Raw genomic sequence first — 24,596 nt, 5'->3', positions numbered from 1 at the left:
TAACTGACATTTCACTTAGCATAGTGCCCTCAAGGTGCATCCACGTGGCAGTACTTCTCATTAGTCTGTAACTGGTTTCCCTTTTGGATGTGTGGCTGGGAGCTGCTAGGTATATAACTAGGTACATAAATTAGTTAAATAATAATACTCATTGAGATCAGGATTCATCTAGGTGGAATCTGTCAGCAGAGAATGCAAGCCAAGTCTCAAGGGAAGTTTAGTAAAAATCTAATATAGTGAGAGTTTATGGAGATTTTGAGGTATGGGTCCCACTCTCATTTGGGTTAGAGCAAGCTTCTTTAGAAGCTGGGCAGTATTGACTTTCAAATACCATTAGCATGATGTGGACTTTTCAGTTAAACGTGAGTACTCTGCATACACTGAGAAAACATTTTACTTGTAAAGTGAGCACTGACCGTGATTGATTATGGAAGATATTCCGAGCCAGGAAAACAAAATCTGTAAGTTTCTGTATCAGCATGTTAGTCTTTTGGCAAGAGACTGCTTAAATTCAACCAGAATATTTATTTATAAATGATTATTAAAATATATATCAAAGCTTGAAACAGTAAAATGAAATTGATTTGTAAATGTTTAAATGGTTCACTAGATAGAAGGTTTTAGTCCTTGCCCTACAGATTCAGTTCTTAAGGGTTTATAAAAATTATGAATAACACAAGATTCTATCAATAATTGAGTAAGTTTTTTTTCCTTCTAGAAACTAGATTACATGACTCTATTTACTATAAATGTCTCTTCTGTATACAAACCAGTAAGAGTTACTTGTTTGCATAATAACAGAAAATGCATTTTCTTCATTGGTTTTAAGCTTAATAATGAGGGGCTTTTTTTTTATGTTGGATTATCTCCAATAATTTTATTGGACTTCACGAAGAAGTTAGAAAACTCCTTTATTTTTATAGCATGGCAAATTCACGAACAACTTTAAAGAAATAATGTCTACTGTTATGTATAGATGTTAATTCTTAAGCCTCTGGTAATGTGGCATGCTTGGGTCAGAGTTATCCAAATGGAATGATTTGTTAGTAACATAATATTTTAAATAAAATATTCAGAAATTATCTTAATTATTCTTAATACCAAATAAAATCGTATTTAGATTGCCATCAGAGTTTAGTATCAGACAAATCACAATGAGAAAAGTTTAGGGTTTTAAATTGGAGTTACTACCCTGAAACCTAACTTTGACTTTATAAACTAAGAGTGAAAGAGGTTTAGCATAGTCTGAAATGCTCAGAGACTGGAGGTTGTTGCTATAATACCTGTTAAGAAAAGAAGGTCTGTTTAGGATTTGGCTTCCAACAGAGATTTTGAGATCTTCAACTATAGTTACCACATTTTGTATCCCACCAGCAGAGAAAATTAAAATGAGGAGAAACAAGAACTACCTAGTTGTGTTTGTCCACGAGTACTAGCTATCTATCATCGGCTGAAGAAAGATGCACAACATGAGAGTTGTGAGTTCAGTTTTATTTGGGGCCAAATGAGGACTGTAGCCTGGGAGACAGCCTCTCAGACAACCTCCCTGAGGAACTGCTCTGAAGAGTAAGGAGGGAGGTCTGGGTATATAAGATTTCAGTGAAGGGGGATACGTGCAATCAAGCATACATTTTGGCAGAATGTTGCTGCTGGTCACAAAGATGTTGCTGCTAATCATGATGAGCAGGTGTTTTCATTAATTATTTTAGTGCTTTTCTAAATATGAAAAGATGCAAGAAGTTGGGCTCATAAGATCTTCTCCTGAAAATATCTAACTATCTAAAGCTCTGTTCTGCCAATTCTTCCCAGAGCACAGAGCGCTTCATTTCTGATCTCGGCCCTGAACTCCTTTCAGGATGTGTCGAAAGTCAGTGACTGCAGTGGCTACTGACCTACAACTGATCTTGTGGAGGCGAATGGTGAGCAAAAATTTTATGTCCACACTATCATCTTATTAAATTTTAAGTTGGTAAAAATATGTATGTATATTATCATTTAAAGGCATTTTCATCCTTTAATCTGCTCATTGATGGTAATTCTATAATTTTTATAAAAATAAGAGAGAAGGGTAAATTAATATGATGTTTAGTGACCAATATTTTCTATCTTTATCTTATTTAGAAATTTTCCAGGTAGGTACCCAAAGATACTTCAATAATTAACACAATTTAATATTAGTTTAAGTTCTTAAAACTAACTAAGGATTTGGATATTATAATTTATGCTGACACATTAAGTCTGCATGATTCAGAGCATTGTAAGAATCCCTGTTATAAAGAGCTATCAATTGTAATTCAATTTATTTTGACACATAATTTTAATATTTTATAATCTTTTATGAATTGGTCTGTTTGACAAATAATATCAGTAGAGGAAATCTAGAAAACTCAAATTAATTAGCTTTTTTATTAGAAAATAAACCCAAGAAAATGTACAAATCTCTTACTCTACCTACCTTAGGTTCTCCAGCTGGGACCCTGTGAATTGGACTGACAAAAGACAGATTAAAAAGAGAAAACATACAGAAGTTTATAAACATGTGTTTCATGCCTGTAACACATGAGAGTCCCCAGAAATGAGTAACTCAAAGGCTTGGTTAGAACTTGGTCTTATAAAGCTTCTTAACAAAGGAAGAATACATTTTGAGAGAAGAGACAAGACAAAGGAAAAGGACTTTTAGTCTCCAGGGGCAGCAAATTGGGGGCTGACACAGAAGACTAACAGAAGATAAAGTCTAGGGAGCAAAGTTTGTTACGTAAATTCCTCTGACGCCATCTCCAGACTGATAAGGATCTAAAGTTGTCTCTAATGATTAACTTTTGTCCTTCCTGGTAGAGAGGGGAGGAGGGACATTTTGTAAATTCATGTCCTCCTTTTAAGCAAATAGAGGGAAGGCAGAGAACTCTGCATCTGTTTCTTCTCAGTTGTCTTCGGCTCACAATAATTCTTATGCCAAAGAGGAATATTTTGAGGTGGTAAAATCAGTTTTCCCTTAGTCATCATACATTGGTTCTTACACAGCCAAGGGTAGCCTTTAACCCTGAGATGTCTTCCTGTTTCCTCCTTCCATTGTCACTTCTTCTCCCCTTCCCCAACTCCATAGCGTCATCCTGGAACTAAATGCCAAAATCAGCTTTACTCTTTTCTTTTTTTAATCCTGTCTTCTGTGTGGTTTTTTGAAGTTACCCATGCTATGATCTGTTTTTCCAGTCTCAATATGGTGTTACCTGCTCTCTTCTGGAATAGTATTCACTTTGATTAGAAAGAAGTGGGAGCCTTTCAGAACTGTGTATACGGAAGGAATAGCCATGTCAGAATGTGAGGTCATGGGCATAAATCGTAGCAATGTTTTCATAGGTCAATCTCCCAAGGCAATAGAAATAAAAGAAAAACTAAACAAATGGGACCTAATCAAACTTGTAAGCTTTTGCACAGCAAGGGAAACCATAAACAAAATGAAAAGACAACCTATGGACCAGGAGAAAATATCTGCAAACGATGCAACCGAGAAGGGCTTAATTTCCAAAATATACAAATAACTCAATTTAAAAAAAAACAAAACCCAATCAAAAATGGGCAGAAGACCTAAACAGACATTTCTTCAAAGAAGACATACAGATGGCTAAAAGACATATGAAAAGATTATTAGAGAAATGCAAATCAAAACTACAATGAGGTATCACCTCAGATTGGTCAGAATGACCATTATCAAAAAATCCACAAATAATAAATGCTGGAGAGGGTGTGGAGAAAAGAGAACCCTCCTACACTGTTGATGGGAATGTAAATTGGTGCAGCTACTATGGAAAACAGTATGGAGGTTCCTCAAAAAACTAAAAATAGACTTACCATATGATCCAGCAATCCCACTCCTGGACACATATCCAGAGAAAACTCTAACTCGAAAAGACACATGCACCTAAATGATCATAGCAGCACTATTTACAATAGCTAATACATGGAAGCAACCTAAATGGCCATCAACAGATGAATGGATAAAGAAGAAGTGTTAAATATACAGAATGGAATATTACTCAGCCATAAAAAGAATAAAATAATGCCATCTGCAGCAACATAGACAGACCTAGAAATTATCATACTAAATGAAGTAAGCCAGAAAGAGAAAGACAAATACCATATGTTATCACTTATATGTGGAATCTAAAATATGATACAAATGAACTTATTTACAAAACAGAAACAGATTCACAGACATAGAGAACAAACTTACTGTTACCAAAGGGGAAAGGGGGTTGAGGGGCTGATAAATTAGGAGTTTGGGATTAGCAGATACAAACTACCATATATATAAAATAAATAAACAAAAAAGGACCTACTGTATAGCATAGGGAACTATATTCAATATCTTGTAATAAACCATAATGGAAAAGAAAATGAAAAAGAATATATATTTGTATGTATAACTGAATCACTTTGCTGTACACCAAAAACTAACACAACATTTGTAAGTCAACTATAATTAAAAAACTCTAATTTAAAAAAAAAAAAAAAAGAATGGGAAGTCATGGGAACTTCTACTTTTTTTTTTAAACTCCAAATCTGAAGCATATCTAAAATTGCTATTATCTTTCCTGCAGTTGTGTCCTGCAATTATGTTGGGCTACAGTTATCTACTTTTATTTCTTTGTCAGTCTAATTACTTCAGCTTTCTCTCCTTAAGGACTTTTGGTTCAGTGATGGTACCCTTTCTTTATTTTAGAGTTGCTATGGATTTGGTCTATTTAATTGGGTCTCTACTTAGTTATTTCAAGAAATTTGGGACAGGAAGGCAAGTAGATTACCAGCTTAATCTAATCTCTCAGATTGCTTCTATCTTTTGGTGGCAGTCTGTTATTTATTAGAGCAATTTTCTCTTGACTCATGCTGAGGAGATAATTGATAACTTCTGTTTCCTATGTTGACTCATTTTCATTGGGACTTGCTTGCCTATGTGTTTTAAAATCAAATACTAAAAGCATGGAACCCATTAGCAGTTTAACAATCTGAGATAAGATAAAATATATATAAATTATAAAATATATAAGATAATATAAAAAGATAAGAAAAAACATGGATAAATGATAAAAGATGGGCAGTTTAAGCACTATAAACATGAGCCTAAGTGGATTAGTTTTCAGTTATATGCAATGAGTTGAAATTATGAAATTATAGTATTAAGAATTAGCACATTTTTAACATCTATCAAGAAAGACTTTTGTGTTAGTAGGGTTTTCTCAGCCTCAATACTATTGACATTTTGGCCCAGATAATTCTTTGTTGTGGGGGCCATTCTGTGCATTATAGGATGTTTAGCAGAATCCCTGGCCTCTTCCTATGACATGCCAATATTACCTCTCCCACCCCCACTAGTTGGAACAAGCAAAAATGTCTCCAGAAATTGCCAAATATCCCTTGGGGAGGGTGGGACAGAACTGCCCCAATTAAGAACCACTGTTTTAAAAGAGAGAACCACTTACTCAAAATAGCTTTTCTAATATTGGGTGATAAAAATGTATAGCATGGGATTGTATGCCCATTATATCCAACTCTACTTTAAAACAGAATGTATGTTGTTACAATCCCATAAAATATTGAAAACACTAACTGATGATATCTGAGTTCAGTGTGATTAAAAGTAGAATATAAAAGTTAGGGGGAAAAGCTCTAACACTAGAAATTAAAGTAAGACAGAAACTCTTGTAAACAACTATTAATCAAAGAAGAAAAGCAAAACCAAAACTCAGAATAACTAGAAAATAACAAAATTGACTCATGAAACGTAAATGCTCAGTGTTCAAAATAATGCTCAAAAACAATGCTCAATGGAAAATTCATTATATTCAATGTTTGTTTTGTTACACAAGAAAAACAAACAAAAATCAATGAAATAAGCATTCAACCTAAGAAGTTAGATGTCTATGGAGGAGGTATAAAAAACAAGACAGAGATCAATAAAAGAAAATGAGATATGAATGAATTAAGAAACAGAAAAACGGCAGAACTAATCAATATATTTTCTTTTCCTTCTGGGAGAAAAATTGCTCTAAATGAAATTCAGAAAAAAACAAAAATAACTTGATAAACCACTAATTAATAGGAAAAAACAAAAACATAAACATACAAAAGAAGAATGGAAGGAGGGAAGTAACCACACATTTAGGAAAATTAAAGAAATTAGAAGAGTACAGGTGTGTATGAGGGACTTTTGTTTACTGAAATACCCCAGCTGCTTAGGATAGAGCCTACCAGAAAACCAGACTACACAAAAAAACCTTGTTGATTAAATGAACAAATATATCTCCATTTGTTAAACTATATAACATCGATAAATTTCAGTAGAAGATAAATTCGCAAGTTTGATCTGAGACAAAACAAAATGTACAGGCTTCCTATTGACAGAGATGCAATTCTCAGGTAAATTGTACCAACACTTTAAGAAACAAATAATTTAAATTTAATTTAATTTGTTCTAGAGTGGAGATTGTGAAAGAAAGTCTCGCTTTCTCTTTTTATTAATGAAATGAGCACAATTTGATAATAGAAATTAATTTAAAACTGTACATAAAGAAAACTACAGAATAGTTTCATACATGAATGTCAATACAAAAATGCTCAATAGTGTGTTATCAAACAGCAACACAGTTTTTAAAAAGTGTTCAATTATTTCTACCAGCTCCTGGTAAGTCTGCTCCTCCCTGACCTCCATGTGGTCCTCAGCAGGACTTAAAGTGAGGGCTACTCAGCTCCAAGTCCTTTGGCCTTTTTATCTCTTCCTGACAACTCCCAAGATAGGATTAAAGGGGCCCACATGCTCCTAAGGATGCCACAGCCTTTGTAAGATTTAAAGGAGGCCCTACAAAGGTCCATGTGCCTTGGGCAAGACCACTGCTATTCCCTCCCACCATACTCTGCATCTCAGCTCTCAAAGTAGCTAAAATACCAGTGCCCAGAAGGAGATTACAACTAAAAGGGATTATTTTTCCATCCCCACCTCCTGCCCCAGCCAAGAGAAGTGAGAACTTGGGGATTTAGTATCTGAAATTAGAAACATGGTGGCTCCAGTTCAGATTCAAAAAGGGTGCACATTCCAGGACCAGGGCTCCACAAGATGGCATGATTTAGTCCCTCATCTGCAATGATCAGAAATTGAAGTCGCCAGGGAAAGCTTGAAATTTTAAGGAAGTTCCAGAGAAATACCAAACCTAGGAAATATAATTTAGCTCAACTTTCAAAATTCCCATAACAGTAGTCATGAAGTATGTATATCTCAGTGCTGAAGCCTGCAGGTATGGGATTACTGCCTATGTGACTCTCATGGCCTCTACCAGTAACCTCTGTGTCACAGTCTGTGGAATGCAGTGACCAAGGTCCAAGGACAACAGTCAGCAGTAGGCAAACAAAAAACACTCTGCAGGGGGCAGAAAGACCTTGCTGCTCCGGCCCACTTGTTTTTATGGATCAGTGGGTGTGCTCACCTTTTCCAGGCAGGTTATGTAACTATTGACATATCTTACTCCATACTCTATTAGAGGTCTCCGATTAGGAGGAAGATTGATTTGTGTTAACAATTATCTCTGAGGTTTCAAAAGTCCCCAAGAAGGTAAAAACTATCGATCATCAATACCTGAGCTCGTTAAAGCATTGACAAAATATGGTCATTTTTACTGCTTATGTCAGTTTTAGAGACTGGAAATCTTGACTGAGGGATGGAGTATTTGTTTGCTAGGGCTGCTATAACAAAGTGCCACACACTGGGTGACTTAAACAACAGAAATTTATTGTCTCATAGTTCTGAAGTCCAGAAGTCCGAAATCAAAGTGTCAGCAGGGTTGATTCTTTCTGAGGGCTGTAAGGGAGAATCTGGCCCGTGCCTCTGCCCGAGCTTCTGGTGGTTTGCTGGATGTCTTTGGGTTCTTATACTAGTAAAAGCATCAAGCTGATCGCTACCTCTGTCTGCACATGTTCTCCCTGTGTGTTGTCTGTGTTCACATTTCCCCTTTTTATGAGGATACCAGTCATATTAGATTAGGGTCCACCCCACTCCAGTGTGAATTCATCTTACCTAATCACATATGCCATGACTCTATTTCCAAATAAGGTCATATTCTGAGGTACTGGGGGCTAGGACTTCAACATAGGAATTATGGGAGGATACAGTTTATCCCAAAATAGATGGGAAGCTTGAGAGGGGTGACCATGAAAGAAGAAGTAACATGCAGAAGCTCATGCAGACCATCACCCTTTCTGAACTTTTGTTTTCTGTCTCCAACTCTTTTTCCTCCGTGTCTGTTATGACTAAAAGAGAATTCTTCTCCTTCAGTCTTTAGAAATATGTATCGGGCGGAGGGTATAGCTCAAGTGATAGAGCTCTTGCTTAGCCTGCACAAGGTCCTGGGTTCAATCTCCAGTACCTCCTCTAAAAATAAGTAAATAAGCCTAATTACCCCACCAAAAAAAAAAAACTTAAAAAAATTAAAAATTAAAAATGAAATACATATATATATTTTTTTTCTAACAAATAATGGGACTCTTTCCCTGTCTTTAAAAAAATGACTTGATAGGTATAGCCCCTCCTCCACACCAGCTCCACATAAGCCTCCCTGAAATATTTTGAAGGGTTTTGGCAATAGGGATCGAGACTTGAATTTGTTCTTTCATTATGGTTCTCCCTTTTTTTGTCTATCTTCCCAGTGTTGAATGTATGGTAGGAATTCAATCAGAGGTCTTTAAATGAATGTAGATGATTTTCCAACCCCTCAAGCAACAAAACGGAGATTCATGTGGTAGAATAAATCATCATATTTTATTATTTCTTGTGAACAAGATATTTTCCAAAAGATGGCATTGTAAGTATTAATATTAGAATTAGTGGAAATAATGAGTAGAGATCAGTTTTATTAAAGTGATAATTTCTTGGAAATGTATGTTTTCAGGTCATTGAAAATTATAAGCAATTTGTTTTGGAGAAATATAAATTTGCCTTGAAGTTTTGAGGAGCTCTCTTACCCGAGAGTGACTTAATGTAGATGAATAAAATATATTGCTCTAGTTGAATTGAAAATAGGTACATCTCTTCTATGGAATTCTAATAATCTTCTTATTAACTTTTTAAAAAATTTGCATATAGTACAATCTTCACAGTTCTTTTGAACTTGCTACCTTCTGAAAATTCAGTTATCTCAATAACTTTCAAAGTCTTAAGTATAATGATTTTATAAAGCCTCTTCTTTCAATGTGTTTCCTCAAGCCTCCCTTTTAAATGTTTTCTTTTAAAATAGTTGTCTATGGACTATTTTACAGTGCAGGACTTCATTTGTGTATGCTGGTTGTCTCAAGCCATTCTGCACAATGGTGGTCATACAATAAGTGGAGGTAAGAGTGACAGGCAGTATTGGCATGGACCACTAGTTATGGTGACGCTCAGGCCCTAAAACATGCAAGAGAGAACCAGCAATTACTTATCTCTCAAGCTGGGTAAAAGCTACAGAAACACATACTGGATGGAAACAACAACCAAATCAGTACAGCTTAGTTGACTGCTGTGGTGTTTAATTAGCTCTATTTTAAGACTTTTCTACACTTAGCCCTCTTCCCTACTCAAGGTGCAGCAAATTACTTTGATGTTTATAATGCATGTATGGATCTTATTTTGGCTGTGTCTGTATTACAGTCAATGGTCTAGAGTATCAAGGCCACCGCCAGCACACTGGCATGTTCCAGCTCTCCATCCTCTTTCTTGCCCTGTTAACTGCTAGAGAACTCAGATTACCCATGGCAGCACCCAGATTCATGACTTACTTATCTTCATATGTTGCCTCTGAAGTCTTTTCTAAAGCCTGATGTTTTTCTGTTTGAAGCTCAGAAGACAATGATTTAATAAAATATTAGCAGATAATTTCCAATGGTTATTTCAACAGATTTAAATCCCCCACCACCACATAGGTAAGTCAAAGTCACAGTACACAAAAGTTAAGCATGTCTCCATCACCACTTCATCTGAGGATTTCATTTCTGTAGCTGGGGGAACTACCCAGCCCAAAGTCCTGGCACACATGGGAGGGAAAATATCTGTTTCAGAGTTCTCTGAAGTCAGTATTCATCATGAAATGGGTATTCAGGATGGTCAGACCACCTGCCAAAACAATTCCCCCAAAGGGAAAAAGTTCACTTCAAACATTGCACAGCTGTATGTGTTACTAGCATCCTTTGATAATTTCACTGACCATTCCCTCTTTCTCTTTCTTACTCACTCCACCTCTGTTTTTCACTGACTCTCTTCCTCTGTTTTCTCTCAAGCCAGCCCCTTTTACTGAAGCTCTGGACAGCACCGTGTGTGTGTGTGTGTGTGTGTGTGTGTAGGGAAAGGCTGATTGCCTCCACATTAACATTTTGCTTAGAACAAAAGCAAAAGAGGTGAGCAGTACCTGCCTGTTTTACATGCCTATTCACAATTCCTTCCCTCCTTCTTCTCTCTTGATATAAGCTGCCTCCCATGGTTACTTCTGTTGATAGCTGAATTTTCAACACTTTGAAGGTGTGTAAGGAATTTTGTTTGTGGGAAGTCAGACAAACAGGCGAAGCCAGAAGCTCCAAATCTTATAGGCAAACATTTGTCTTAAAACTCAAAGTTCTTCCCAACCTGGTGTTCTTTCTACTGCACTCTCATGCCTCTCTCCCAGGAATTGTTCTTGTTGACAAATGTGCGCTTATCTGTGCCCACTTTGATTTTTAAGAAAGAAAGAAATACGTTGTTTGAATATCTGTGCCGCTGTTGTATTAACATGCAAACACTATGACTTAATTCTTCTCAAAGTCTTTAGTCTACAATGCCTTTACCTAACCAATGGGAATGTCATAAATGCCAGAACTCTTTTAAGTAAAAAGGTAGGTTTGTAGGAAGTACCTAATTCAGAACATGCTGCCCACTGGCCTTTACCCTGTGCCTTCTGTGGACACAGTCCCAGTTCATAAGAAGGCTGTTGGCTGACATTTGACAATCCAACACCACTGGGCAGTCGTTGATTAATGATCCCCCAGAACTCACATGAGCAATTCCACGAAGCGGACATTTGTATTCAAGGCTTCAATGTCCTTCATTTCTTCTTCAGTGAGAGAAAAATCAAAGATCTGAAAAAAAAGAAATAAAAAGCAGACATTTACAATAGTAGAATATGGCTCATACTTGGGAACAGGAGTGGGGCCAGCAGCGGGACCCCTTGAAAGGTTTATGAACATTTCTGCAAATGTCTAAGAGGAGTTGGGCTAGTGTTGGGGGGCCACCCCACTCATGTGGGGCTGGAATTCTTTCTGCCCTTTGTCTCTGAGACAATCCAGCATGGACATCTTGCAAGAAATTTCAAATGCTCTGAAACAATATGTGTTCAGAACATCTCCTGAAATTCTAAAAGTGAAGAATTCTTATTATTTCTGTATAAGATGCTGAACTTTTGATTCTGGACTATGGCCTTTGTAAACTTTAAAAAAAAATATTGCTTAGTCTCTGAATTTGCTTATGTATTTTTTAAACTTTTAATTTTCTTTACTTTATCCTATTAATCTTTTCTCTCATCATTTTTAGTATTTCTTTTTCTGCCTTTTAATTCTAAATACATTTTCATTGTTTTGTTTTTTCTTAGCTTGTACAGCTTATACTCTGGTTTTGTAGTTGTCCTTTATTAACATTTTAGTAGTTTATTTTAGCTTATTTATATTTTTAACTCTTGGTTTATGTGTTTATAATTTATTTTCTCTTACTTTATTATTTTATATTTCTATCCCTTAACTTTCATTTTAGTATTTACACTTATAAATTTATATATATAAGTAATACATAAATACATGCTCTTTGTAAAGAAATGAAACACTACAGAAGTACATGGACACATATGGAGTGAAAAATGAAAGTTCTTCCTGATACTTACTACCCTAGTCCTATTCCTCTTCCCATATATTCCTTCCAAACATTCAGTACACTAAGAGCAAAATGCAAAAATTGTGTCATATTTTTATATTCTGCAACTTTATTTCATTTACGTACTATCTTATGGTGATCTTTTCTGTCAAAATATATAGACTGACTTTATCCATTTAACCACTGCATCCATAGTACAGTTGTAACACAGTTTATTTAGTCATTCCCCTGAGGATCGTTTGTAGCTGCTCTTTTCAGGGAATTCTTTCCTTTGATTATTTATTACCTAAGTATTGGAGTTTATGAGATTGTATAAGGAAATTAAAGTGTGCATAACATAAAAACAGTGATGAATGAACCAATCACTTATAAAATAAATCCTTACAAATTTCTTTTTTGCTTAACACCTTTCCTGACCTAGTGGGGCTATTTGTCACATGACCTCACCTCCTTCAGCACAGGAATAAAGGTGTAGCCCAAGGGCAATCAAGGTATCTTGTTCACTGGACAGTGATTATTATGGGAGTAGCCAATGACCCACAAAGGGACAAGCAGGTATTGATAGAGACCCTGACAGAAGCCTTTATCTGTGATCATCTTTATTCAATATGAGGACTAGATTAACCTGGACTGTTTGTGCCACCATATGGAAAGACGGGGTAGGGAGAACTCAATCCTTTCATAAATCATTTGAATACCTGTGTCCAGTCATGACTGATCTATCCATGGACTTCCCAGTTTTGTAAGCCAAAAAATTGTGTCTCTTTTTCTTTGGTAAATTTGAGTTGCAGTCTTTCATGTGGTAGCAAAAAGCTCTGAAGATAAATTGTCTAATATCATGGATGTCTTCCCATGTCAGTACTTGTATTTTCACTTTATTATTTAAAAATGGGTATAAAAGTACACATACTGTGTAAATTCATTTATATTAAATTCTAGCAAATGCAAACTAAACTACAGGGATAGAAAGCAAATCAGTGCTGGCTTGTGGCTGTGGACCAGGAGGGATAGATTACAAAGGGGAATGAGGAAACTCTTGGAGGTGATGAATATGTTCTTTATCTTGATTATGGTGATGGTTTCATGGGTGTGTACATATGTCAAAAATTACCCAACTTGACACTTTAAATATTGTAAGTTCATTGCATTTCAATTATATCTCAATAAATTTCATTTAAAAAAGAAAAATAAAAATGGCTATATAATATTTCATTGCACAAATTAACATAATTTGTTTTATAAGATCCTATTGAAAATTGTTCCCAGTTTTTTTTAACTGATAAAGTATGCTGTAATAAACACCTATGTATGTGTGCACGAGCATGCAAATACATCTATAGGAAAAGATTGTTGGGTCGATGGATATGTATATTTGAATTTTGGTAGATATAGAAAAATGACATCCTTCTCCTTCAAATCTTAAACCAATTAATATTTCTAACATTTTATGAAAGTGCTTGTTTTCCCACATACTGTCAACATTCTGATTCTTTTCCTATCTGAAGGGATAAATATTATCTCATTTTTATCTTTATGAGTAAAACTAAAAAAAATCTTACTTTTGAAATTTAAATTATTAACTGATGGGTAACTGATTAACTTTACATGCTACTTTTCTATGGCTGCACTTACCTAGCAGTGTAGTCTCTGGAAGTATCACAGTAAACTAATCAGTCCATTGTCTGGGGGCCTCTTTCCTCTCACCCATAGGTCATAACGCTGACTGCAGATTACTTATAGAGGGAATAAAGGGGGTTCATGAAGTCTAAATGAGCCTCTTCAATAATTTCCCAATTTGTCCCCAACTTTTTCCAGAGCCATTAAGAAGGTGGAAAGTTGACTATTATAAATTTCAAATTTTATACCTTCTATTCCTGCTGTGCAGGCAGAGAAGTGCGTAGGTAGGGTCCAGAGTCAATAGGTAAGGAAACAGAAGAAATAAGGGAGCTAGATAACATACAAGGAGCAAAGCAATCCCCAAATTACTAGGAATTGTCTCAAATTCAGCTAACATTAAATCTAGATATGGGCAGAGTGGGTTGGGGAGCTGGTCTATAAAATAACATATGAAAGTATTGCAAGTTTCTTATTAATCTGGACAGAAAATTCCCATAAAAAAAACAACTACTTTTTACATTTCTAGAAGTGGTTCTCTTACTTGAAAGTTTTCTTTGATCCTTTCAGGGTTAAAGCTTTTAGGAATGACAACCACTCCTCGCTGGATGTTGAAGCGCAAAACAACTTGAGCTGCTGTCTTACTGTACTTTTTCCCCAGTGAGTTTAGAAGTGGATCCTCTAACAAAGGTGGGGGAGATACATTCACCCTTTAAAAAAAAAAAAGAATATGCATCATACTTAGCTCGAGTAATGAGAACCAGTGGTTAATCTATCATCACCCTCTGCCACCCCCCTCCTCACCCAATTCACATTTTAACCTATCCAGGACATTTTGAGGTCACCTGTAACCAACTTCTCTGAGTGCAGAGTACTCAATGACAATTTGCTCTTACTATGGGAAGATCAAGAGAGGCAAATTTATAGAGCTGCCTCTTCCAGAGGGTAAGTAATATTTCTTTGACAGGTTTTATAGAAAGAATAGGGTTGGAAGTAGGCATACAGGGAAAGGCAAGAAGGCTGAAATGGAAGAAACAGAGGTACAACTCTTGGGATCATCTCAGAGTAGAAAATTTTCTACTTAAGTTTGTGGAATACATCACAATAGAAGTGTTGTCATTGAATACAGAGATTTTAAAAATTCAAAAACTTCAGAATATGGCCGTAGAGACTCTTTGTCAAATAATAATCAAACTAAGATTTATTGAGCATTTTCTGTGTTTCAGGTACCATTAGGCATTTCACAGGTAGAGTATAACCAATTGTTACAAAATCTCAGTGAGGAAGGTTTTATTAGCTCTATTTTTGTGTGTGTGGAGAATGACTTGAAGAGACTTATGGTCACACAGCCGAACAGAGTCATTCCAATCAAGCAATTTACATTCACACTCTACACCAAAGGAAGTACTGGAGGAGACATACAGCATTACCTACCAGGTCGGATTCCTAGAGGTCCCCAAAGGGCTGTATGCAATAATGACAATATCATGTTGTTGGCAAAATTTCAAGAGCTTTGGCTGGGTGAAATATGGATGGCACTCAACCTATGTGTTGCATTGGAGAGAGAGTGGAACACAAAATTAAGGCTTTGTAGATGAATGCAATTTTACATAATTTTTTTAAAGTTCCTCAATAAAATCCATTGCAAAGTATTACGGATAGCTGGGCAAATCTTAAATATTTTTTTCTGATAAAGAAGGTTACATTGTTTATATATGGGTGATTATTAATTAAAACAAGATTAGTGAGGTCACCACCCGTGGGTTAATTCTAAAATAACTGGGGAACAAATTCAATTTTTACAGCTATCAGAGTTTAAAACTTGAACCGAACAGACTCAGTTATTTATAGTAAATATTCTAGCAAATACTATTTTCCATAATAAACATACAGTCTCAAGGTTCAGATTACAGTCTTGCTAAGTGAAAGTGACAGGTTGCAGAAGCTCTGTGTCCCTAGCTATCAAACACCTAAGAATATTTTCACAAGAGATAGAGTGTGTACAGAACTATATGTAAAGATGTATTTTGTCTTGGTGGAGAGTTCTTTATACCACCAAATTTAGGCCTACTTTCCTGTTCTATGTCTTATTGACAAGATTCCTGCACTAAAAATACTTGTGTCAACAAAAGTTCTTAAAGTTTCTTAAACATTATGGTAGTTTTTGACCTACATGTTTTTTTTTTCTTTTTAATTAAAATCAACCAAGGCTTAATTAAAATATTTTAATTGTATAATTATTATTTTCACTATCTGGAATACTTAATATTTAACAAGTCACATTTCTAGAAAGCACAAGAAAATGCTATTGATGAAGTGAAAAGGTAAAGTGGGGCCCTTAGACGTGGGTCTTTCTAATTTGATAACCTTTTTTTTCCATGTCAGTTTTTCCTGTTTCTTTTCTTTCCCCTGCCCCCTCATAATCTCGCTCCCTCCTTTTCCCTAAGACACTTCAATTACTTCCCCTACTTGGGAACATTTCTTAATTTTAAAAAGCGACACATAGACTAAAATAGGTTAGGAATCATAATGTCCATAGTATAGTAGTCCCTCAGTATCCACGGAGGATTGGTTCCAGGAACATCCCCTTCTCCCCCCATCTCCTGCAAATACTGAGGCCTGCAGGTGCTCAAGTCCATTCTATAAAATGTACAGTGGGCCCCCCGCGTTTGCACGTTCTGTATCCATGGATATAGAGGGCTGACTGTATTTCTTCCCCTTTCTACCCTTTCCCACTCCCAGCATTACTCTCCCTCTTCAGTCTCTTTTCCATTTTCCATCTTATTTATTATTGGTACACTAACCTTTCCAAACACATTTTTAATCATGTCACTCCATTGCTTAAAGACTAAATATGAATTTCTTAATTTCATGCCTACCTGCTTGTTCCAAACACATTTAATTTTCCCTACAGGGACTCTTTTTTTTGTAAACAAAGTTTATTCTAGGAAGAGCAACTTGATAGATAAAACCATTTTAGAATTTACATATGTGTACTGTTCATTGTTTCTAAGAACAGTTTAGAGCTTTAGCTTTTTAAATTTACATAGTTATCAAAGGAATAAAGCCAACCACAAAATAAGAATCAACAGAATGCGGTAATGCGATCATAAAGGACAAATGTGCTTACACATTTCAAGAAATCAGTCATCTAAGCTATAAATAATAAGTAGTTCATTTGTGTCTTTTTTTAAGATTCAACATATAAGCGATATCATATTGCATTTTTCTTTTTCTTTCTGGCTTACTTCACTTAGAATGACGATCTCCAGGTCCATCCATGTTGATGCAAATGGCATTATTTTATTCTTTTTTATGGCTGAGGAGTATTCCATTGTATAAATATATCACAACTTCTTTATCCAGTCATCTGTTGATGGACGTTTGAGTTGTTTCCATGTCTTGCCTATTATAAATAGTGCTGCTATGAACACTGGGGTGCATGTGTCTTTCTGAATTATATTTTCCTCTGGGAATATGCCCAGGAGTGAGATTGATGGATCATATGGTAAGTCTATTTTTAGTTTTTTGAGAACCTCCGTACTGTTCTCGATAGTGGCTGCACCAATTTACATTTCCACCGAACAGTGTAGAAGGGTTCCCTTTTCTCCACACCCTCTCCAGCATTTATCCTTTGTAGACTTTTTAATGATGGCCATTCTGGCTGGTGTGAGGTGATATCTCATTGTAGCTTTAATTTGCATTTCTCTAACAATTAGTGATGTTGAGCATCTTTCCATGTGCTTGTTGGCCATCTGTCTGTCTTCTTTGAAAAGATATCTACTTAGGTCTTCTGCCCATTTTTTGGTTGAGTTTCTTTTTTTTTTTTCTTGATATTAAGGTGTATGAGCTGTTTGTATATTTTGGAAATTAGTCCCTTGTCAGTCACATCATTTGCAAATATTTTCAGGGACTCCTTTCTAATCAGGTTGCAGTGCTGTTACCTGTCTCTGGCCTATTAAATATGTATATATACATGTGTATATATCTGTATGTATGTATATACTTGTGTATATGTGTATTTGTATATGTAGTGAACATTTTTATAATCTACTTTTTGAAAAAAAGATTTTATATGGTTTATAGGAAAAGGTATACATAATAAGGCTAATACAATTTAGAAAACAGAACAAACAGGCATGTGAATATCCATTCTGTGACTGAACAAATTTGGGAGTTTAAAGAAAGTTGCATTGGGCAACATATTAGAAACATGTATTCAATAAAAACTTTTGAATTAACATAAACTCAAATATATAATATAATGAATACAATAGAAATCTTTGCATAAACAGTTTTTAGATTTAAAAAAAGACTTTAGGGCATATCACTAAAGGAGCATTCAGTGAAGGAAATTTCAATGGGGAGGGGAAGGAAGTGGGGGTGGGGGTGAGAGTGAATAAGCTAATATGATCCAAGTGCCTATGACCTCAGAGAACCACATTCCTTGTCTTCAGAGAATTTATCTCAGCTTCTAACTACAAATAACTTTCATGATTTTTGATTAATGTCTGATCCAGGAGAGCAAGGACTGCATTTATCTTTGGTCATTTTTGCATGCCTAGAACCTAGCAAAGTGCCTGGCATAAGGCAAGGCTTGATGACTATTTGTTGAATGAGTGAAAACAATAATTATGCAGAGAGAACAGAGCCAGAATCTTAGGAAATCACTTTTGATGCTGCAAACTATTGCAGGCTGGGCTTCATAAGGGCTGCAGCCAGTGGGGACATTTCAGGTTGGGACCAAATGCTAGTTTAAGGTAGAGGAGTGGTGATGGTTTCTGATGTTACAGGGCCTTGATGTCATCCTTATTTCCAAAGAAAAGTGTATCTAAGCACACTTGCCTTTCTTCTTTGCTAGGGACTGGGTAGAGCCTTTTGTAAATGGGCCAGTGGAGCTGTGCTCTTTACTTTTTTTGTTTGCTATATAAAACTGATGTAACTTGTCAGTGTCTTGGTGTGTCTGGGACTTTCACAACACTCTTTGGTAATGCTGTAGTTTTAGATATCAGAATCTCACAGGGTGAAGTTCAGAAGCTGGACAGAACCCATGAAGGAAAATAACAAAAGTCCTTTCATAAATTAACCCCAACCCCTTCTGTCTTTCCATGAAAAACTGTTAAATTTTAATTTCACTAATGAAATCCCTCAACAAATATTTACTGATTCTTGTGTCAGGATACCTGTGACTTAGGCATAGTGAAGAAGATCAGGAAAAACTGAAGAATTTGGGAACTTCCCTTATTCCTTCTCTTCTTCCTTTCCCTCCCTCCCTCCTTTCTCCCCTTCAGTCCTTAATTCATAAAGTTAGGTGTTGGAACTTGGCGTGAGATTAAATGGCTTGAGGAGATCCACAGTGTTCTTGAAATTAGGCTGGGAGAGCACTGGGGGAAACTAGGAAGGCTTTCAGACAAAGCCAGGAGTGGAGCCTGGAGGCATGTTTCTTCAGATGAACATCGTAGAGGGTAGTTAGGAATCCTGGGATGCTCAGGCTCTGAGAATGAGTATAGAGTGAGGTTATATTGTATGTGAATTTGTTCATGAAGCCAGTGAAAAATACAATTTGTAAATCTTATGTTAGATTTAGTCTAATGGGAAAATTAGTTTTTAAATATGTGAATTTTGAGTTATGCAAGGACTTCATATATGTATCCCTTGCACATAAAATATGTCCACTCTGTATAATGCACACAATGTGCTCATCATATTCCTGGGTTAAAAGCTGCTCATTTTTTATCTCTGGAGTAGGTACGCATGTACCTACGGCACAGAGTAGTGGCTGGCTGCCAGGAGACCCACACTTTGATCTGTGCCATGGCTAGAGTTTTGATGTATTCTGCTTTCAAACACCACAGAACACGTGAATAGGCTCAGGCTATGATCCTCCAACACGCCTTGTTTCTCTTTCAGGGTATGTTTATGAAGCTGATCGATATTCTTGCGTCAACAGATCAGAGTATTTACTCCTTGGCATGAGGGAACACATGGTCATATTTTTACTCTGTTTTTCATTCTCAGGTCAAAAACTCCATCTCAACTGGATTAAAACAAACTGTAGTGTATATATATACAATGGAATACTACTCAGCCACAAAAAGAATAAAATAATACCATTTGCAGCAACATGGATGGACCTGAAGATTGTCATACTAAGTGAAGTTAAGTCAGAAAGAGAAAGAAAAATACCATATGATATCACTTATATGTGGAATCTAAAAAAATGACACAAATGAACTTATTTATAAAACAGACAGACTCACAGACATAGAAAACAAACTTATGGTTACCAGGGGGGAATGGGAGTGGGATAAATTGGGAGTTTGGGATTTGCAGATACTAACTACTATATATAAAGTAGATAAATAATAAGGTCCTACTATATAGCACAGGGAAAAATATTTAATACCTTATAATAGCTTATAATGAAAAATAATATAAAAAGGAATATATATGTACAACTGAAGTACTATGCTGTACACCAGAAATTAACACATTATAAATTGACTACACTTCAATTTTTAAAAATCACCATCTGTTGCTGTACATTTGTAAGGAACCAGTTTGTCATTTCAACATTTTTATAACAAAATATTGTTCTTAGGTGTGCAGGAAGGAGATGTTAAGAGATATGCTGGTGAGAGATACTTAAGAATCCCTATACTTAGGAATAAAGGGATGGATTGAGATCAATTAGGAAGGCAAAGGTTGTTGTGCTCTGTTCCTGAGCGCATATGATATATTGCTAGCTGAGGTGTCAATTCGGAAGCTGTGTGTCTAATAGAGCAACACTTCTGTTTTAGCTGTGGGCTGTTGTCATGATGTAGGTAATAATTCATTTCTTCTGTTATAAACTTGTATCAGACTCTTTTGACTTTCTAAAAACAATGAATTCAACAAACAAGTCCACCATAATCCCAATATGTGAATATTTACCAGATCCAAGAGCATTTTTTAGTGTAGCCTCTTAATGTTTTATGAAGTAGGGGGAAGAGGGTATCACAATCCCTATCTAACAAGGTAGAGAATAGTATTTTGTTGTGATTATAAAAGTAATATAAGCTTGCTGCAGAAGACTTGAAAAATACAGTAAAGCATAAAGAAGAAAACAGAATTTACTTGTAAAATTCACAGCCAGACATAAACACAGTATTTTGATTTATTTCTTTCCAATATTTGCACTTTTTAAATAATGTAATCACTTCCATGCTATATTACCTTTTGTATCCTGGCCATTCCATTTAATATCCTGGCCATTTCTCTTTTCCTCAAAAGTGATTCAAGAACATCTTTTGTTAAGATTTCACATACTATGAATGTTTTAAAGTTTATTTAAACACTTTCCTAATTTTTCATATTTATGTTACCCCCCCCCCCTTTTTTTGCCATTATAAACAGCACTGTGACAAACACACACATGGGCATTCTGATTTTTTTCACAAGGATAGATTCCTAAAAATAGAAGATTGAACATTTTTTAAGACTCTTAATACTTATTGCAAAATTGCTTTTCAGTAAGGTTGAACCAATCTGCATTTGCCAGCACTCCACTACTTGCTTTCATAAAACATTATACTAAAAAATAAAACAAAAGCTTTGCTAATTTGATACACAATACAAAGTTACACTTAAATTTCATAATTACTAGTGCAGCTGAACATTCTTCATGTTTACCAACCTTGCAATTTATCTCCTGTGAATTTCTGCTCATTTCTTTTTCCCATTTTTCTGTTGAACCTTAGTATTTTTTCTCATTGATTTTTATTAGGCTTTTAATTAATAAGGATATGATCCCCCTTTTCTGTTATATTTTTAAAATATATAATTCTCTATTTTTGTTCGCTCTTTGTTTCTAATATTTTTAGGGTTTAACATTCTTACACCATTACATGCGTTGGTTTTCTTTGTAATTTTCCCATGGCTTCCTTTTCTATCCACAGCTCAAGAAAACTAAAATTTTTCTGTAGTGTTCACAAATAATTTCCTGTTTTTTCTTGAACTCCTGATTAAAAGGACATTTTGGAGTATGACATGAGGCAAAGGTCTATATTTGACTATCAATTTTCCCCACACTATTTACTGAAAAATCAAACCCTTTGTCATTAGTTTGTGCCATTTTATTTTACATTAAGTTTTTATTTTACTTGGGGCTATTTCTAAGACATTTCTTATTTTCTATTTTTTTGTATGTTGGTTCTTGTACTAATTTTGCATTATTTTAAATACTCTGTGTGTGTCAATATCTGGTAAGTTTTGTTCCCGCTCATTATTTTTCTTCAAAAATTTTTGGGGGTTACTTTTGCCTGGATTTGAACTTTCAATTCTTTTTTCTTAAGAGACATAAATTGACTTGCCCAGGGTCTAATGGTAAGATATACGTAGAGTGACCGCAAGACTTTCTGACTCCTAGTACAGGTTTCTTTCTGTTAAGTAATGGATTATCCCACACTCCCCAAACCTCCACTTCCCCTCACCTCCCTCCCCTGCTCAAGCTGTACCTGGTTGCTGACTGGCTTATACTTCAGTCCTGGTTTGTGCAGGATGAGCTCCAGCTGCCTGCGGTTAAAATTGGATACTCCAAGGGATTTCACCAAACCAGCATCTTTGCAAGCTTCCAAAGCCTGTAGCATAAAAGCCAACAGGTCAAGAAAGCAGCCTCCAAATAAGCAAGAATAAATACTTATGGGTGGACTATAAATTCTTTAAAAATGAAAGTCCCTGGGTATAGGCTCCATGAAGTGAAAAAAGGTGCAGGAGAAAGGCAAGAATTCTGTAATTGAGTGATTTGGGGAAATATCGTATTGTATCTTCCCTTTGTATTTTCGTAATGTATACCAACACAGTAATGATCTTATTTCTTAAAATATGTGGAGGTTTTCTTTATGGCATGATACCTGAAAATTCTTATAAATGTCTGGTATGTGTAGAAAATATATATTCTCCTATTTTTGGATACAAATCTTTCTGTTTTTCTCATTCATACATATGTGTATGTATATACACATATACACACATTATATAGAAGATTAGGTCAAGCTTTTCCTGGCTTTTCAATAATTTAAAGGAATATGTCAGAAATCTCCCATTATATAGTGATTTCATCAGTGTCTTTCTCTAGTCTATCAATTTTTGCTTTATATATTTTGAAGATATTTTATTTGGTATATATGTGTTTAAAACTGGTATATCTTCTTAGTAAATTAAGTAAATCTTTGTCATTATGTTTTTTGCACTTCCCTTTACATTTTAGAGTTAGCTTTTCAATTTCTTTTGGGATTTTGATTGGGATTACATCGACTCTATCCATGAATCTGGAGAGAATTAACAACTTATCTGTATTCAGTCTTTCCATCAAAGAACATGATATAGCTCTCCATTTATTTAGATTAAAAAAAATTCTCTCAGCGGAATATTGTAGTTTTTGCTATATAAGTCTTGCACATATTTTATTAAATTTATCTCTAAATATTTAATACTGTTTTTAAAAAATTCAACTTCTAATTATGTATTGCTAGTAAATAGATTATATATAGATACGGATTTTGTTATTTCTTCTATATCTTATGGGTTATTTACATATATGTTTCTTAGTCTTCAAATATTTAATGATTTTTCAGATAAGTTTTTGTTATTAACTTCAAATTTAATTTCAATTTCATTAGATAGCCTGCTTTGCATAAAGAATATTTTAAATGTATTGAGATTTGTTTTGTATCTCAGAAAATGAACTATTTTGTGAATTGTTCTATATGTACTTAAAAATAGCATTCTGTTATATTTTGGCAAAGTATTCTATAAATATCAATTAGGTCAAGTTGTTTGATAATGTTTAAATCTATATTGTACAGATTTTCTGTCTACTTATTATCTCAATCATTGAGAGAGAGATTTTGAAATCTCTGACTATAATTGTGGATTATTCTTTTCTCTTTTCAGTTCTCTTAGTTTTGGTTCATGTATTTTGGAGTTCTGTTATTAGATGCATAGCTGTTGAGGATTGACCCCTTTATTATAAAACAAACTTTATCTCTGATAATACTCTCTGCTCTGAAGTTTTTGTTGATACTAAAATAACTACTCCAGCTTTCTTCTGACCACTATCAGCCTAGTACATCTTATTCTAGCCTTTTACTTTTTAAAAATCTTTTACTTTCAACCTATTTGTGTCTTATTATTTAAAATGAGTTTCTTGTATATAAAATATAGTGGGGTTTTGCTTTTTATCCATTCTGACAACCTCTGCATTTTGACTGGGTTGTTTAGACTATTTACATACACTGTGATTATTGATGCCAATGAATTTAAATGTCCCATCTTGCTATTTATTTTCTATTTTCCCCGTCTATTCATTTTCCCCCTTTTCTTACTTTCCTGCCTTTCCCTGGATTAATTATTTTTTATTATTTCATTTTGTCTTCTTTATTGGCTTGTTTACTATACTCTGGAAGTTTTAATTTTCTTTTTATGTTGATATTTTGAAGTTTCACTATAAAGCACCTAAGTATGGGTTTCTTTATTGGTAATCCACACCTTTTCAATATTTCGGGGATTTTTTCCCTTCAATTATTGCCTCTTTTTCTTATTTCTTCTTACTTTTTTTCTAAGACTCCTGTTGTATGGATACTGGAAATTCTAATTTTATCATTTATATCTCTCAGCTTTTCATATTTTAACTTTTAAGTTTTTTTGATGGAAGTACTGGGGATTGCACCCAGGACCTGGTGCATGGTAGGCATGCACTCTACCACTGAGCTATTCCCCACCCACATATTTCATATTTAAAAATTTTTTCTTGTCCTTTCCTTCTTATTGGAAGACTTCCTCAATCTGATCTTTCAAGCTTAAATTTTTTTCCTTATCTGTATCCATTCTATTTTTATCCCATCTATTGCATTTTTTATTTTTCCTAATTATTATTTTTGCCTGCTTTTAAAACTGTTTTCTTGTTTTTATTTCATATTGCTAATATATATTTTTTAACTTCCTTTAATATATTAATTAGCTAATTAAAAAGTTCTTCAGCCTCTGTTCTGTTTATGCTGGGATGGGTAATTGAGATATGTTGTTTCTTTGT

General features: G+C 34.9%; 1 protein-coding gene across 1 annotated transcript in view; it reads right to left on the bottom strand.

Annotated features, from left to right (window-relative positions):
• Nucleotides 1-9,528: 9,528 nt before the first annotated feature.
• Nucleotides 9,529-24,596, bottom strand: part of AKR1D1 (aldo-keto reductase family 1 member D1) — a 33,103-nt gene continuing 18,035 nt past the window's right edge. Inside the window, exons 5-9 of the mRNA XM_006173067.3 lie at nucleotides 22,021-22,143; nucleotides 14,960-15,069; nucleotides 14,070-14,235; nucleotides 11,045-11,127; nucleotides 9,529-10,132 (exon numbers count right to left, since the gene is read on the bottom strand). Coding sequence (XP_006173129.1) covers nucleotides 10,090-10,132; nucleotides 11,045-11,127; nucleotides 14,070-14,235; nucleotides 14,960-15,069; nucleotides 22,021-22,143 — 525 coding nt within the window. The 3' untranslated portion in view covers nucleotides 9,529-10,089. The remainder of the gene's footprint in view (nucleotides 10,133-11,044; nucleotides 11,128-14,069; nucleotides 14,236-14,959; nucleotides 15,070-22,020; nucleotides 22,144-24,596) is intronic.

The sequence above is a fragment of the Camelus ferus genome, chromosome 7, assembly GCF_009834535.1.
Source record: "Camelus ferus isolate YT-003-E chromosome 7, BCGSAC_Cfer_1.0, whole genome shotgun sequence".
NCBI classification, from domain to species: domain Eukaryota; kingdom Metazoa; phylum Chordata; class Mammalia; order Artiodactyla; family Camelidae; genus Camelus; species Camelus ferus.
Note: the sequence above shows the minus strand (reverse complement) of the source record. Positions and strands in the feature narration are given on the sequence as shown.